General features: G+C 66.1%; 1 protein-coding gene across 1 annotated transcript; it reads left to right on the top strand.

The window, feature by feature from the left end:
• Window positions 1-1,685: 1,685 nt before the first annotated feature.
• MAP7D1 (MAP7 domain containing 1) lies at window positions 1,686-16,237 on the top strand (the record flags this gene model as incomplete). Its single annotated transcript, XM_083879344.1, has 18 exons — window positions 1,686-1,743; window positions 7,495-8,151; window positions 8,257-8,325; window positions 8,964-9,127; window positions 9,476-9,590; window positions 11,361-11,471; window positions 12,895-13,017; window positions 13,148-13,290; window positions 13,411-13,544; window positions 13,637-13,986; window positions 14,068-14,242; window positions 14,308-14,467; window positions 14,724-14,828; window positions 14,952-15,005; window positions 15,108-15,165; window positions 15,248-15,365; window positions 15,439-15,629; window positions 15,716-16,237. The coding sequence occupies 18 exons, from the start codon at window positions 1,686-1,688 to the stop codon at window positions 15,724-15,726; spliced, it is 2,796 nt and encodes a 931-aa protein (XP_083735470.1). The 3' UTR covers window positions 15,727-16,237.
• Between the last annotated feature and the right edge of the window lie 122 nt (window positions 16,238-16,359).

Here is a 16,359-nt window from a genome sequence, read left to right as displayed (position 1 = left end):
AGTGATCAATCAATCCTTGCTTGTATAAGCCCATCGACTTGGGCTGGCATGGCATTCAGAGCCCTCTCATGTTGCACTGTTGGAGCATGGCCACAGGCCCTCTACACCCATGGCTGCCCCTTCCTCACCTTGCCCCCTGCTCCAGACTGACTCCACTGCAGGGAGGAGGACCATGGACATGGCTGGATCCAGTGCCAGGCTGTCCCAGAGCCTTGAGATGCTCCTTTGCTCTGGGTGATGCTGTGGGACCCACAGGCAAAGAGGCTTTGGAAAGCCACCTTTGGAGCATGTCATGGAGTGGCTCCAGTCCTGCTCTGCCAGGTCCCTCGTATGCCATGGAAATATGGGGCTGTGGGGCTGCTGCAGCCCCTTGGAGGCTCAGCCATGCAACAGTGTGAGTGGGGCTGTTCCCCTTTCCTGTCCCAGGACATATCTTGGCTTTGTGATTTCACTGGGACATTGCATTCTCTGCCATCCTCCCGGGGTGCCCAGCTCCCAGAGCTGAGGCTTGGCCATGCAGCATTCCCTGCTGGGGAGTCAGTTGGCAGGTGAGGCTCTGGGAGTTTCAGGAAGCCTCTGGTCTGTCTGGGCCAGGTGAGAGGGTGCAGGGCTGGAGGCTGTAGGAGGGTGATGACTTTAGGGTGATTTGGGGTGTAGGGCTACCCCTGCAGCATCACAGAGTGGGTCCGCCCCGTCTGCCGAGGAGCTCCCCAGCCCTGAGTCAGGGGAATGCACTTCCAAGGAAAAGGGCTGGGATTTCGGTAAACCTGTTTGCCTGGTAGGTGAGAGAGAATGAGTGGCAGGGGATCTCCTGGCCTGCGGTGACATCATCCCCAAAACAGGCATCTCTGATGGGTGCTGCCCGCAAAAAACTAACTTTATTCATCCACACACCCGGAGCCGGGAGCTCTGCGGGATGCCTGGAGCAGGCTGGCCACGTGGTGGACAAGGACATGTCCTGCCTCCCGGTGCCCCTGCAGAGCCTGGAGCCGCGTTCCTCCCTCTGCCGGTGCTGCCCACTGTCCCCAGCTCTGCCCGTGCCGCCACATTCCCGTCCAGGCAGGGCTGAAGGGGGTTTTGGCGGTGAGCAGGGCCAGCCGGGGGTCAGTGCTCCTGTCCGGGGAGTGAGAGAGGCCTCCGTTGTCTGCCGGTTACCGGGGCAGGGTGGGATGCGGGGCGGGGGCGGCTCTGGCGGTGACTAAAGCTCAGCGTGTGACGGGAACGGGGGAGCAGCAGCTCCGAGGCCTCTCCAGCAGCTGAGGTGGGGCCCGGAAACGGGAAATCGGTGTCATTTTTGGGGTGCCCGAGGCTGGGGCAGCAGCAGCTGCTCGGGGTGGCGCTGGCCGTGCATCGCGGCGCTGCTCGGGGCGCGGCGCGTTTGTGACCGGAGCATCGCAAAATGCGCGTGCGAGCCCCAAAATCCGGGAGAGCGGGGGATGGAGCGGCCGAGCAAAGCTCGGGGATGCTGAGCAGTGCGGGAGCGGGCAGCGGGGCAGGCCCGAGGCGGGGGTGACGGCCGCGGGGTCCCGGCGAGGCTGCGGGGCCGCGTCTGAGCCGGGGCGAGGCGGAGCATCCCCCGCCGCTCCCCCCGGCCGGGGCCGCGGGGCCGGGGCGGGGAGCGCTGAGCGTCCTCCCCCGCGGGCCGGGGGGAGCGGGGCTGGGCCAGCCCCTGCGCCTGCCGCGCCATGGAGCGGAGCCGCGCCGGGCGGGAGCCGCAGCCCCGGCCCCAGCCCCAGCCCCTCGGTAAGGGGATCCGCCGCGGCACCGCCGCCGGGACCGGCTCCGGGGGGCGCCCGGGCCCCTCCCGCACCGCGGGGCCGCGGGGAATCGGAGTGCGGGATGCGGCCGGGAGCTGCGGGATGCGGCCCGGGGTGCGGGGTCCGCCGGGGGTGCGGGATGCGGCGGCCGGGCCCGCGGGATGCGGCGGAGCGGAGCGGGGCGGCGGCCCGGGGGAGCGGCGGAGGAGCCGGGGAGGGAGGGCGAGGGGGGGTAAAGGCGCTGCCGGGGCCGGGGCGGCTTCCCGGGAGGGACAAAGCCCGGGCACGGCCCTTCCATCTTGGGGAGGGCCGGAGCGGCCCCGGCCCCGCCGCCGTGGGGGGCGCAGGGGGGCTGCCCTTGGGGAGCCCCGGGGGTGGCGGCCCCGCCGGCGCCGCCCCGGCTCGTCCCCGCCGCCCGCTGGGCGATGCCCCCCGTGGGAGGCACCGCCGCCCCCCGGCCGCCCCCGCCCCGCCGCGTGGACTCGCGCTGGTCCCGCCAGGGCCGGTCCCGCTGCCCCGGGATGAACCGGGAGGGCGGCGGCGGCGGGGCCGCGCTCGGGCCGGGGCTGGCGCTGCCTCTCGGGGCTCCGGCGCAGCGCTCGCTGTGACTAAGCAGAGCTCCGCGGCGGGAGGAAGAGGAGAGGCGGCTCCCCTCCCCCTCGGCCCCAGCGCTCCATCGCCCGGGCCCGCGGACAGGGAGGGAGGGAGGGAGGGATGGCTGCGGCTCCCGGCGATGCTCAAACCCGGCGGCTCCTGCACCAGCCGGCCGCGGGTCCTGCCATCGCTGCCCGCCCACGCCAGACATGTTGTCTGAGTCCCGCTCTCCGCTTTCCCGCCGGCCTGGCCTGCCTGCTTGATGCTGTCGCTGCCCGGGGACCAGGGCTGGCTGTTCCCAGACGCCCCGGGCTCCTCACACACCCGGGTGGGTCACTGGCTGCTCTGCTGTGAGCACAGAATGGTGCTGAAGGAGCACGGGCGGTTTTGCATCGCGTCCTCCTTCAGGGACCATCCGTGACCTGTCCCGTGTGGGTGACCTGCATGACTGGGCAGCCCGGCCTGTTTCCTGTCCTGCTGCACAGAGCAGGTCAGAGCCACCAGCAGGGATTTGATTACTCTCAGGGAGCCAGGACCCACCATGTGTGGGGCAGCCAGTGGCATTGGAGGCCAGAAACTCGTGAAGGGCAGCCAGGGCAGGGTGTGATGAGCTGCTGAGGTGAGCAGAGGGATGCAGTGGACAGAGGGATGAGGATCAAGGCAGGGAGCAGGCAGAGGTCTGTCCTTATCCAGGTTTCTCTCAGCTTCTCCAGCCCTTCTCCCTTGGCATGGTGGACAGGGAGAGTGATCTGGTTGCCCGCCAGTTCCTGTGTTTGGGAGCAGCAGCTCGGGAGTTCTCCCAGTGCTGGAGCCGCTGCTGCGAAACCGTCAGAGCAACGTGATGCGACGTGCAGAGTGGTGATGTGACAGTCCCGTGGTGCCATGTCCAAAATAGTTAGCACAGCTCTTGCTCCTTGGAGGGCTCTGAGCAGGGCTGGGCAGCCCCACAGGCAGCCTGCTGGGAACAGAGCTGGATCCTGCACGGCCCCAGCCCTGGTAGGTGCCGCATCCGTGTTGTGAGGCACAGGACCTGTTTTTTGGGGTTATTGACCTGCTCCCCAAGGAGCTGGATGCTGGCAGGCACAGAGCCCCATGCCCTGCCTTCCAGCCAGGTTTCTGTTTCCCAGCATGATGCTAGCAGACAGGTTTTTGGGAGCGTGGCTGGGCTGGCTGCCCTGGGCACTGGTGGCGCCGCATGGGTCGCCCCAAGGACGAGGGCAGCTCCTGTCGCCACTGCCAGCGTGCCAGATGGATGGTGGGCAGGTGTTCCTGCCCCTGCCCTCGGGCTGTTTGGAGCTGCACTGTGACCACAGTTTGCTGTGGGGTGCTGGGGCCAGCAGCAGCTCCGGCTCTTTCCTTCACGTGTGTTTTAAACCCTGGAAACCCCCTGGCTCTGGCCTCGTTCTCACCACAAGATCCCAAGTTCCCCTTGTTGCTCTGCAGCTCAGTGTGTCACTGCTGGCTCGGCAGTGCTGTGGGAGCTCAGTGACCCCTGCCTGGCCCAGGGGCTGGTGCAGTTCCCCCATGGCTGCCCCCCATACCCCTATCCTGGAGCCCTGGCAGGACATGAGCCTTGGAAAAGGGGGCTGGATATGCCTCTTTCTCCTGCCTGGCACCTGGCTGTGCCCTCCCAGGGGCCGTGCTGTCTGCCCCTCCTGCCCTGCTCCAGCCTGTCCCCTGAAGCGGGGCTGTGGGCAGTGGTGGGGCACTGTGGGCCAAAGCCCAGCCAGCTGCCAGCTGCTTTTCACTGGCTCCAAGCTGGCGGGGAGAGGAGCCAGCCATGGGTGACAGTGCCCATGTGCCTGGGGACAGGCTGCAGGTGGCTGTCCCTGTTGGGGACAGGGTGTCATTGCTGATGGCGGCTGCCAGGGTGGAACTGGCCACTCCCGAGGCAGGGGCTGCTGGCATTGCCCATGTCTCCCTGCCCAGGCATGTGAGCCAGCACTGAGGGTGCGTGTCAGTGCTGTGCCTGCAGGCAGGACGTAGTGGGGACGTGTTGAGAATGTGCTGTGGACATTCCAGGGATGTGTCAGGAGGACTTGCTCACTGTCCCTGTCATCCAGGTGTAAGGGTTGCTGCAGCACAGGGAAATCCCAGGAGCTGGGTGGGACAGGGCAGGGCTTAGCCCCAGGGCACAGCTGAGTGTTTAGGTGGAGGTGAGATCAGGGGCAACACTGGGGCTTGGAGCACCCCCAGGGCTTGGAGCATCCCGGTGCATCCCACAGAGCTCTGGTGGCCTCAGGTAGAGCGGACACCAGCATCCAAAGAGCAGTTCCTGCACTGCAGCCAAAGTTGCCTTTCTGCTCTGCATCAGGACCTGCTAGCAACAAGAGACCAAGGGACTCATCCCCATGGGGCTGCTATGAAGGCAGGGGAGGCAGCTGGGAACAGCTGCACCAGGGACAGCCTGAGGGTGCATTGCACACATGGATGTCCCCACGAGCTGTAGGGAGCAGCCCTGCAGGGCCAGCAGTGGCTCTTTGGGCTGGCCTCAGGGTCTTGTCCTTGGCAGAGACTGGTGCAATGGCCATGGTGGCTGGGCACTGTGACACCAGCACCTTTGGGTGGCTTTTCACTGCTCACCAATGACCTCCACAGCACCACCAGCCCTGCTCTCCTGGCCCTCCAGGGCAGGGGCAGGTCCCGGGTGATGCCCCCTGCCCCACTGGGCGCTGCACGTGGAGCAGCCTGTGGCTGCTCTGGCTGTGCTCTGGAGAGGGAACACAAGGTTACGGAGCTGGGGGGAGCTGAGGTGACATCAGGCCGGTGCCCCCCCTGTTCTCATGGGCAGTGCCCTGCAGGGACAGTTAACGAGGGCCGCTGGTCCGAGCAGCGCCCGCGGGCCTCGATGTGCTCTCGCTTCACGGCACTGGGGATGTGCCTGCGCCTGGCTGAGCATCCCCAGCCATGTGCTGCCCAAGGAGCCTCGCTGCACTGGGCACTGCTGGGCTGGAGGTGCCACTGGTGCTTGGTGGCACAAGCACCAGGGCCAAAGGGACACATGGCAGGAGCAGCAGGGCTGGGCGATGCAGCACCATGGGGCAGCACCCACGGGATGAGTAGCACGGGCTGGGCGATGCGGCGTCGAGGGCGGTACCTTGCCCTGTGCCGGGCACGGCGCCGTCTCGGTGGCAGCAGTGGGGCCGGTGCCATGCAGGCTCACCCGGGCTGGGTGCTGCAGGGCAGCCATGCCTGTGTGTCTGGGGGGACGGGAGCTAATCCATGTGGAATGCCCTGGCCGGGGGAGAGGGGACGCCCGCGCCGCCTGGGCGCAGGCAGAGTTGGGTTTCAGGGCAGCTGCCGTGCTGGAGCAGCGACAGGGACAGATGGTGGCAGGGCCGGCCCTGCCCCACCTTGGGGGTCTTGGCTGGGCCTGGAGGTCTTGGCCGTGCCCACAGCCCTGCCCTGGCCACAGGTGCTGTTGTCTCTCTGGACAGTAGGGCAGGGCAGATCCTGCCCAGGGCTCTGTGCCTGGCTGTGAGGGGTGGCAGGAGGCACCCACTGTCCCCTGACAGTGCTCCCAACATATCCAGGGCTCTCTGAGGTATTTGCATCTGTTCAGGGGATCAGCCTGGCCTTGATACTTTCACTCGGCCCTGTGGGCAGCACTTGGCTGTGCCACCACAGTGGTCCCAGGGTCACCACTCCCCATGGGACACACATGGTGACACTGCAGGTGCCATCCTGGGATCTGGCACCTGGGGGCTGCCAAGCCCTGCTGCTTGTGGTTGCCCATCTGAGGCAGCCCTGGGGGGCAGAGCAGGGGATCCCCCAGTCCCAGCCCCTCATCAGGGCGATGGCTGCCTCGCAGGGCGCAGCACTGGGACATGGGATGTGCAGGATCGGGGCCAGGGGATGGGCCGGCTTCCTGCAGCAGAAAATACCCGGAAGGTCTGCGGGGGGGCCGGGGCTGGCTGTGTCCCCACAGAGTCCAGGGTGGGGGAACCCTGTTGGCACAGCCCTGGCCTGGGGGGCTGCAGCAGCACCCCCAGTCCCTCTCTTGGCACCAGGGGACCTGGGGTGTGCCCATGCTGTCAGTTCAGGGGGCATGCAATGCCTCTTTGGGTAGCCTGGGCTGACCCTGACTCGGAGCACTCCAGCACAGGGTGGATGAGGAGCTGTGGGGTGGATGAAGAGCCGTGGGGTGGGTGAGGAGCGGCGCCGGCTGTGTTTGCAGAGCCCACACTTTGCCTCTCACTGAGGGTTGTGGAGAGCTCTGCAAACACGGCTGAGCCGGCGTGTGACATCAGCTGGTGCTGGTCACTGGGGTTCTGCCATCCCCTCCAAAGCCACTCTGCAGTGGTGCCCATGGGGCTGGAGCTGTGTGTCCTGGGGTGGGTCATTCTGGCCAGGAGTGATGGTGCTGCTGCTGCATGGGGGTTGGATTTGGGATCCTGGCAAGTACTGAAGGGTTTGTTTGCAAAGGGCTGATAATGGGGGTGGGGGGAGTCACCCACCACTGTTGTCACTGAGGACACTTCCGACACCATTTCTACAGAGGGCACATGCCGTGACATTGCCAGGCACTGGCACCGTGCTGGGATGTGCTCAGGGCTCCCTCAGAGTGCCATCCAAAACGGGGGAGATCCCCCGGGGTTGCCCCATGGCCGGCCCCACGAGGGGAGGGGGCTCTGTCTGGCAGCCTCGTGTGCATTCCTGGGCCATGAGTTCATGGCTGCGGGTCCGTGGCGCGATGGGGGCCACGGGCTGTCACAGTGACGTCAGGCCACGGCCCGCGCCCATCCTGCCTCCGACTGTGCCGCGGAAGCGCTCGACGTCCTCGTCCCCCTGGGGAGAGTGGCAGGGGAGTGTGTGGGTCCCTGTGCCCGTGGGGGGTCTCTGGCCCTGTGGACCCCCATGGCAGGGCCAGGCGGCAGCTGCCAGGGGATGAAGGGCAGCTTTGTGGTGGCAGTGCCTGGTGGAGCCCGGCTGTTCCTCTGTGCATTGTGCGCCCAGCGCCTGGCACCCGCTGCGGGTGTTCCCCAGGATTGGGGCAGCAGCAACAGGGCTGAGGTGGGGTCCCAATGCCCCCTGCTTTGGGGGGACAGGGCTGTGCCCCCTGAGGGCTGTGTTTGAGGAGGATGGGTTTTCCACAGGCTTTCCCAACTGAGTGACCTTGTGTTCTGCTCTGCCCCTCTTGCAGGGAACCCACCATCCCCGATGGGAGACAGCATCCCCCCGCCCTCCGCACCACCCCCTTTGCCTGGGGTTGCCCTGCAGGGAGAGCGCAGCCCCCCACAGCGTGACCGACCTGGCCCTCCAGATGTCATCCCCTCGGAAAAGACCGTCCCACCCATCCCTGCAGCCATCCCTCCCTCTGAAAAGATCGTCTCACCCGTCCCTGCAGCCGTGCCCCCCTCCCAGCAGCCCGTCTGCCCCCCGGCCGTGATGCCCTCTGAGAGCAGCCCCCCACAGCATGACCGACCCGGCCCTCCAGCTGTGGCACTGCCAGGACAGCCTGTGTCACCCAGCCCTGCGACTGTGGTCCCCTCAGCACAAAGTGTTCCCCCCCAGAGCGACCAGTCCCCGCCTGGACCCCCCAAGCCACCTGGGATGGAGCACCCCAAAGAAGAGGCATTGCCCCACACCACTGGCCAGCCCGTCCCTGTCCACGCTGCCGCCCCTTGCTCCGTGGAGACCCTGCCCCAGGGGAGCCAGCCCCCAGCCCCAGCTGCTGCTGAAGGGGCATCTCCTGATGCCAAGAGCTCCCCGGGTGCCACAGCTGGACCCTCAAAGGATGTGACCCCCCGGAGCAGCCGCCCCTCAGCATCTCCTGCTGCCAGCCCCCGGCCCAAGCAAGGTGGGTGCCGGGAGGTTGTGATGCTCCAGTGATGCTGCACCCTGTGGGTACCAATCGATGCCTGGTGGGGCTGGGCACTACCCTGATGGTGTTTCCCCTCTGCAGATGCCCAGAAAGCCCAGGCAAGGCACAAGCAGGCGAAGGAGCGACGCGAGGAACGGGCCAAGTACCTGGGTATGGGGCTGGGAGGGAAAGTGGATGAGGGGAGGCAGGGGCTAAGGAGCTTTGCCGGGTCATGGGCAATCCCATTAGCTGTGGTTAGCTGAGCCAGGGTGGGAACTGTGGTGCTGGCAGCTCTGCCTGCTAGGCACACTGCTGACCCCCAGGCCCACTGCTGACCCCCAGGCACACCACTGACCCCCAGGCACACCGCTGACCCCCAGGCACACTGCTGACCCCCCAGCACACTGTTGCTTCCTGCCTTTGGATACTCCCCGGGTCTGTGCAGGTGCTAGCAGCCCTGGTGCCGGGCTCTGCCATGTGCAGCAGCCCCAGGCAGCCCCACAGCGGCGCGGGGCAGCGGGCGAGCTGGGCCCCTGCGCTGCGCATGGGGCCTCCTTGTCCCCGCGCTCTTTCCACCCTCATTCCCCCATTGTTCACCGCGCGGCTCGGCGGGCTCCCGGCGGGCTCCCGGCCTTCCTTTTGTCCTGGCCCAAACCCCTCCCTCGCCGGCCGGCCGGCCGTGATGCTGCCTGCCCCTCGTGCCCCGGCCACAGGCAGCCTGTGGCCCTGCACCGCCGGCATGGACACGCGGTCCCACCACGGCGCTGCCCAGGGCTGTGCCTCCGGTGCGACCCTGCTGCCCCCCGCAGCTGCCAAGCGGGTGCTGTGGCTGGAGAAGGAGGAGAAGGCCCGGCTGCTGCGGGAGAAGCAGCTGGAGGAGCGGCGCAAGCGGCTGGAGGAGCAGCGGCTGCGGGCGGAGAAGCGCCGGGCGGTCCTGGAGGAGCGGCAGAGGCAGAAGCTGGAGAAGAATAAGGTGGGGATGGGGATGGGTGTCGTGGGTGCTGTGGACAGGGGGCAGGGGTGGCGCGTGGGATGCAATCCCTGAGGAGTTTTCATGGCTCCAGCAGCCCTTCAGGAGGTGCTTCATGAGCCCTTCGGGAGCTGCCTGCTGTGCCTGTCCTCTGCTGCCTTTCCTTCATGGTGCAGAACCTGTGCTGTGCCCAGCTGCTTGGCACATGTGCCCTGACCAGGGCAGGCATCACTGTCCTGTCTCCCTCTGAGCACCCCCATTGCTGCAATGGCCTCATGCTGGGAGGCTGTGGGTTGCCCCAGCCCCACTCCTGCAGCCGCTGGGCTCAGGCTGTCCCTCTCCCTTGGGCAGGAGCGCTATGAGGCGGCAATCCAGCGGTCGGTCAAGAAGACGTGGGCAGAGATCCGGCAGCAGCGGTGGTCCTGGGCTGGTGCCCTGCACCACGGCTCCCCTGCACACAAGGATGGTGAGTGGAGGGCTGGGCACAGGCACCTTGGGACCCTGTGGCTTTGACAGCAGTGGGGGAAGCTGGGCATCTCTCTGCCAATCCTCAAATTCAGCTCAGCCCTGCTTAGTGGGGTCATGCTGCCATCACTGGGCTGTGCTGGGGACTGATGGGGTCCCGTGGCTGTTCCCTGCTTCTGTGGGGCTGGGTGTAAGCTGTGCGTCACAGTCCCTGTTCCACTCAGAGACCTGCCTGGGGGGCAGCCCTGGCTGCCTCAGCATGCCATGGCCACACTGCCAGGTCTGCAGCAGCTGTGAAGAGCCCCTGCCCCCAGGGGCTGTGGAGCTGCACGAGGTCTCTGCGAGCTCTGGTTGGGGTCTGTGCTGCGGCGTGTCCTCTTGTCCCCCAGCTGGGTGGGGGCAGTGCTTGGCCCCCCCAGGTCCAGCATGAAGGTGACCATGGCTGTATGTGAGGCTGCAGAAGCTGGTCCTGCTCCTTGGGGGCTTCTTGGGAACACCCTGCACAATTCAGCACTTGGACATGTGGAGGTCTCCACTGTCCCCTGCCTGCTGTGCTGTGCTGGCAGGGGCTAGCACTGTCTGGCATGGATGGTGACACAGAGGAGAGGGCTGTGTCTCTGGGAACTATCTGGCCTTCACGTGCCATGGGGCAGCTATAGTGGCCCTGGCTGTACCTGGCCAGAGTATGTACAGGTGTTATGTTCCTGGCTGTACCTGACCAGGCTGTGTACAGGTGTTGTGTGCCAGGTTGTGTGTACTGGCACTGTGTGCCCAGTGCCCAGTGTGTGTTCAGGTGTTGCGTGCCTGGCTGTACCTGGCTGGGCTGTGTGTACAGGTTCCATGTTCTGGGTACACCTGTCTTAGTGCCGTGTGTGCCACTGTGGCTCATGGCACACTCAGGGTGTCCGTGGTGCAGCACCTGGCAAGGTCTGGCAAGGGGACACCTTCCCCTGTCACTTCCCTTTGGGATGTGCTGCTGGAGCTGCTGCCAGCTGTCACTCACCAACCTCCCACCTTCACCGGCCCTGAGCTTCCCTGGCTATTTTGTCCAGAGGAGCCCAGCCAGGGTGGGGAGATCCCAGTTACCTGTGGAGGTGCTGCCAGGCACCAGCACTGTCCTGGCAGTGCCACAGTGACCCAGCACCGGTGTGATGTTGTCTTGTGTCTGTCTGGACCTGCTGCCCTCACCCTGCTCCCCCAGGGTGGATGCTGGCCTGGTGCTGCTGAGGTCCCCAGCCACCCGCTCCTGATTCCCAGGACTGTCTTTGGGAAGACTGTTGTACTGGGGCCTGGGAGCTGCCCTGGCTCTCTGAGGATGATATACCTGCATGATCCCAGCATGACCCTGTAGGGTTCAGACACTGCCATACTGAATGCCAGTGGTGTATGTTGTGTCCCCAGACACCAGTATCTCCTGTGGCCCCACTCTGTGCCGTGTCACTGGATTCCAGCATCTCCTGTCCCATTCTGTGCCGTGTCCCCAGACTCCAGCATCTCCTGTCACATTCTGTGTTGCGTCCCTGGATTCCGGCATCTCCTGCCCCACTCCGTGCCGTGTCCCTGGATTCCAGCATCTCCTACTCCACTCTGTGCCATGTCCCTGGACTCCAGCATCTCCTATCCCATTCTGTGCTGTGTCCCTGGACTCCAGCATCTCCCCTGGTCCTTCCACTTGTGCCCCAGTGCCCTGGCACGGCCGTGCATGCTGCATGTGGGGGGCCTGGCCCCGGCCCCGGGACCTTAATGCCCTTGTGTCTTTTCCCTCCTCCAGGTGCGAGCCGGTGCTCGGTGTCCGCTGTAAACCTCCCCAAACACGTCGACTCTATAATCAACAAGCGGCTCTCCAAATCCTCCGCCACCCTCTGGAACTCTCCCAGTAGAAGTAAGAGCCCTTTGCGTTTGCCCCAGCGCAGGGGGCACAGCCCAGCCCCTGCCCAGTGCTGGGGACCCCCAATGCCAGGGTCCCCCATGCCCAGGTGCCCGCGGAGAGAGGAGAAGCCGTTTGCTGTTTGTGGGAGGAGGCTGGAACCGGCCGGTGGCTCCTTGAGGCTGTGTGGGCTGGGAGGAGAAAGAAGAGGAGGAGGAATGGCTGGGTGGTGGCAGCCCCATGGGGCGCCAGGACAGGGATGGGAGCCTGGCTCCCTGCCCCAGGGCAGCTCCAGTGGGTGCCTGTGCAGCCACAGAGGGGCTGCCTGTCACCAGCCCTCCTGGGGCTAGGCATGGTGCCAGTGTCCCCACAGCCTCCTGGGGCTGGGTGCCACGGAGCTCTTTGGCCGTGGTGCTGCAAGGTCGTCCTGGCCCTGGGAGCGCTGCCCAGGGCGGCAGCCATGCTGGAGGGCTGTGTCTAACAGAGGGATGTGTCCAGTGCCGGGGCTGCTGTTGTGTTTCAGGGTTGCCTGGTGATGGGTGCCTTCCCGGATGGGTATAAATAGCCAGAGCAGCTGACGCCGTGGCTGTGGTGACGAAGGCAGGTCCCACCGCCCTGTGCTGGGGCTCAGCCCAGGGACAGGCACCTGGGGGCTGTCAGCACTGCCCAGCTGGGAGCAGCATCTCCCTGGGCCTCTGCCAGACCTACCACCCTGTCCCCCTGCAGCACCCATGGCTCTGTGCTCTCCCCTCCTGGCAGCTGGTGCTGCCCCTGCCCTGACAGCAACTGGAGAGGGGCAGAGGGCCCCCGTCTCCATGGGTGTTTCCCATGCGCCGTGGGGTGTTTGGTGATGTGCTGCAGGGCAGCCAGTGGCAGCTTGGTGCCCAACTGAGACAGCTGAGTGGCCAGACATTGCTGTTCTGTCGGTGCTGTGAGCCTGGCCTGGCTCCTGGGACACGCTTGGTGATTCAGCACAGCTCCTGTGGGATGAGGGCACACTGGTGTCCCTCAGGCAGCTGGAATGTGCCAGGGCCATAGGTCACACAGGGCAGGGGCACAGAAGGGTGCCATTGCTGGGCACAAGGAAAGGGCACTGTGGGGAGGCTGCTGTCACCAGGGTGGCACACAGCACCACTGGTACACAGTGACTGCAGTGCCCACAGGACACAAGGACACCACAGTCATCATGCCACAGCACTGTCTACAGGCGCCCAGCCGCCCACCCACGCCTGGGCCCGCATGGCCCTTCATCCTGCTCAGCTCTGTGGGGCCATGGGGACCCCTCCCCAGCACGGCCAAGCTCTGGGCACTCCTGGAATTGTGCATGCGCCGTGCTATTGCTGCAGACACACGGCTGCTCCCTCCCAGCAGCGGTTGTTGGGAGCAGGACTGGAATCTGGAGGTTTGTGGTGCACTAATAGCCCCTCTCCCTCCCCAGACCGGAGCTTGCAGCTGAGTCCATGGGAGAGCAGCATTGTGGACCGGCTGATGACACCCACCCTGTCCTTCCTCGCGCGCAGCCGGAGCGCCGTGACGCTGGCTGGGAATGGCAAGGAGCAGGGTGAGCCCCCAGGGGGTCAGGGACAGGGGGTCCTGGCACAGGCAGGGAACCAGGATGAGGGAGCCTGGAGTCACTGGGAAGCTGGTGTTGATGCTGGCTCCATCCTTGACCCTGGTCACTCCTCCCCCAGTGCCCGTGTGCCCCCGCTCAGCCTCTGCCAGCCCCCTCAGCCCCTGCCACAACCACCGCCTGCCTCACCGCTGCTGGGAGCGCCGGAAGGCGGCTGCTGCCAGCCCTGATGTGACACCGCGCCGCAAGACCGAGCCCTCGCCCGTGAGTGCCACCTCCCTCGGGGACCCCGGGTGCCAGGGCAGCTGTGGGGCACGGTGTGGCTTCCTGCCAAGCCCAGCACCAAGCGCTGATGCTGTCTCTGTCTGTCCTTGGCTGGAGCAGAAGAAGAAGGAGAAGAAGGAGAAGGATCGGGAGAATGCCAAGGAGCGCAGCGCCCTGTCCCGGGAGCGCAGCCTCAAGAAGCGGCAGTCACTGCCGGCAGCACAGCCCCGGCTCCTGCCCGCAGCTGACAGCAGGTTGGGACCCCCCACCCTGAGGCTTCCCAGCCCCTGACCCCACCTGGGGGCTGCCCCAGCCCCACTAACACGGTCTCTTGCTCTGTTTGCAGCCCTGGCCCCAAGAACCGTCCCTCGTCCCCTGCTGCCCCCAAGAACCGTCCTTCATCCCCTGCCACCCCCAAGAACCGTCCCTCATCCCCTGCCACTCCCAAGAACCGTCCCTCGTCCCCTGCCACCCCCAAGGCCCGCCCGGCATCCCCCAGCCCAGCCCTCAGCTCTCCCCACAAGCCGCCCCTGCCTCGAAGTGTCCATTCCTCCCCCAAGGTGCGGGCCAGGGCCCGGGAGGAGCGGGGGGAGCAGGAGGGCCAGGCAAAGGCACGGGAGAAGAAGGAGGAGGAGCGGGGTCCGGCACCCCCAGCCCTTCCCGAGCCCCCCAAGGTGCCTGCAGAGCCCACAGCAGGTGGGTACAGTGTGGCTGGGGAAACAATGTGGCAGGCCTGGGAGAAGCCAGAGCAGCCCTGACGCTGTCTGTCTCCCCCAGGCCCCCCAGTCCCTGCAGCCCCCGGCCCTGTGCCAGCCAGCCCCCCAGCCAGACCCCCCGCGGGCACCACGGACCGGGAGGAGGCTGCCCGGCTGTTGGCGGAGAAACGACGCCAGGCCCGGGAGCAGCGGGAGCGGGAGGAGCGGGAGCGCCGGGAGCAGGAGGAGCAGGAGAGGTGGGTGTTGTCTCCCTGGCCCCCAGCCCTGGCCCCCTGCCATGCTAAGGACCCCCTCCCCGCAGGCGGGTGCAGGAGGAGCGGGCGCAGCGGGCGGCCGAGGAGCAGAGCCGGCGGGAGGCCCTGGCACGGCAGCGGGAGGAGGAGCGGCGGCTGCAGGAGGAACGGGAGGCCCAGGAGAGAGCCCGGGCTGAGCGAGAGGAGCTGGAGCGGCTGCAGAGACAGGTTGGGGTGACAGAGTGTGGGGGAGAGGGGCTGCAGGAGGTGGGGGACAAAGGCAGGGATGTTGTCCTGTGATTCACTCTCCAGGGGGTTGAAGGGGTGAGAAACACCCCAGCCCTTCAAGGTCCAGGGTGGCAGGAAGGAACATAGGGCAGGGCTGAGCTGTCCAGGCAGTACACCTGCAGTCCCTGCCCTGGTCCCTACCCCATCCCTTTCCTCCCTGTCACATCTCATCCACTCCTGCCCTGCTGTGACACAGAAGGAAGAGGCCGAGGCGAGGGCGCGCGAAGAGGCCGAGCGGCAGCGCCTGGAGCGGGAGAAGCACTTCCAGCGTGAGGAGCAGGAGCGGCTGGAGAGGAAGAAGGTGAGGGTGGGGGACATCTCCAGGCATGGGGCATGGCAGGTTTTTCCCTGGAGGGGATCCTGCCTGGCACCAGGGGCAGCTGTGGGTGGCCAGGGCCGTGTGTGAGTCTCTCTGTGACCGCAGCGTCTGGAGGAGATCATGAAGAGGACGCGCAAGTCGGACGCAGCAGACACCAAGGTGGGACCCTGTCCTTTGTCCCGGGGCACTGGGGACTTGGGGCACTCGACAGAGCCCTCCTGCCCCTGCCTGCAGACTCTCACAGCTCTCCTGTCCCTGCAGAAAAAGGACGACAAGAAGGTGGTGAACGGGAAAGCAGCCGAGCAGGAAGATGTCTCAGGTGTGTGGGCACCCCAGGCCCGCTTCCCCCAGCCACGCTCTGGCCCAGGCCATGGCTGAACCAGGTTCTGCCATGTCCTCAGGCCGTGAGAAGCACCTGGGGCCAATCCCCAAGGCAGAGGAGCTCCCAGAGACAGAGACCCCAAGCGCAGGGACGCCGGGGGGAACGAAGGGCTTGGTGGGTGAGGGGCTGCAGCCAAGGTGAGTGTGAGGACACCGGGGTGGACCTGGGGGCGGCAGGGCCAGGGCTGAGCCAAGCCCTCCGATCCCACAGCTCCAAGGAGGCAGCAGCCCTGGTGAACGGCGTGCAGCCTGGCAAGCACGAGAACGGCTTCTCGGGCACCGAGGGCTCCAAGGAGCTGCGGGATCTCTCCCACCACGGTGGCAGCCCTGGCAGCATCATCCCCTTCGGCGACAAGGAGCCCTTCCTCAAGCAGGCAGTGGTGAAGCCCCCGCAGGTGACAGGTGAGCAGTGAGAGGGGCGTGGGGGTGCACTGTGGGGGGTGGGCTGTGCACACCCCAGGCTCACATTGCTCTCTCCACACCCACAGAGGTGCTGTGAGGGCCTGGCCGATGTTCCCAGGGCCCACTGCCTGTGCCCTGACCCCGGCAGCCCACGCAGACCTGTAGCTGTCGTCAGAACACGACCCTCGCTGCTCCTCCCGGGCGCTCGGGGGGCTGCGGGACCCCGGCAGAGGACGCCTGGCTCCTCTCTTTGTTCTTCGTTTTTATTTCGTTTTGTTGGATTTTTTTTTTTATTTTATTTTAAATATGCACCTTATCAGACTGACAGCCCACCCTCGCAGCCCGCCGGAGCCGCCCCAGACGTGTGTTGTAATGATGTAGTTATTTAACTCGCTGGGTACAACGTCTGTGAATACTGTAAATAGAGCCGGCCGGGCGTGGGGATGCTCTGGGGGGCTCGGGGGGGCTGTGTCACAGCTCCCTGTCCCCACGTTCCCCCGCATGTCCGTGTGTCCAGTGTCCCCGGGCCCGGCCGGCATCACGCTGCTCTGTGCCCTTGTGACAGTGTTATGCATCCAGACAACCTTTGACAACAATTAAAAGTGGACAATGCCCTCGGTGTGCCTCAGTGTGTCCGGGGAAGGGGGACTGGTGCTCCGCAGGGCTAGGCTGGGCTGGGCTGGGCTGGGCAGGGCTGGGCTGGGCAAGGCAGGGCAGGGCTGGGTTGGAC

This window comes from Zosterops lateralis (assembly GCF_965231275.1).
Source record: "Zosterops lateralis genome assembly, chromosome: 28".
Taxonomy (NCBI): Eukaryota; Metazoa; Chordata; class Aves; order Passeriformes; family Zosteropidae; genus Zosterops; species Zosterops lateralis.
Note: the sequence above shows the minus strand (reverse complement) of the source record. Positions and strands in the feature narration are given on the sequence as shown.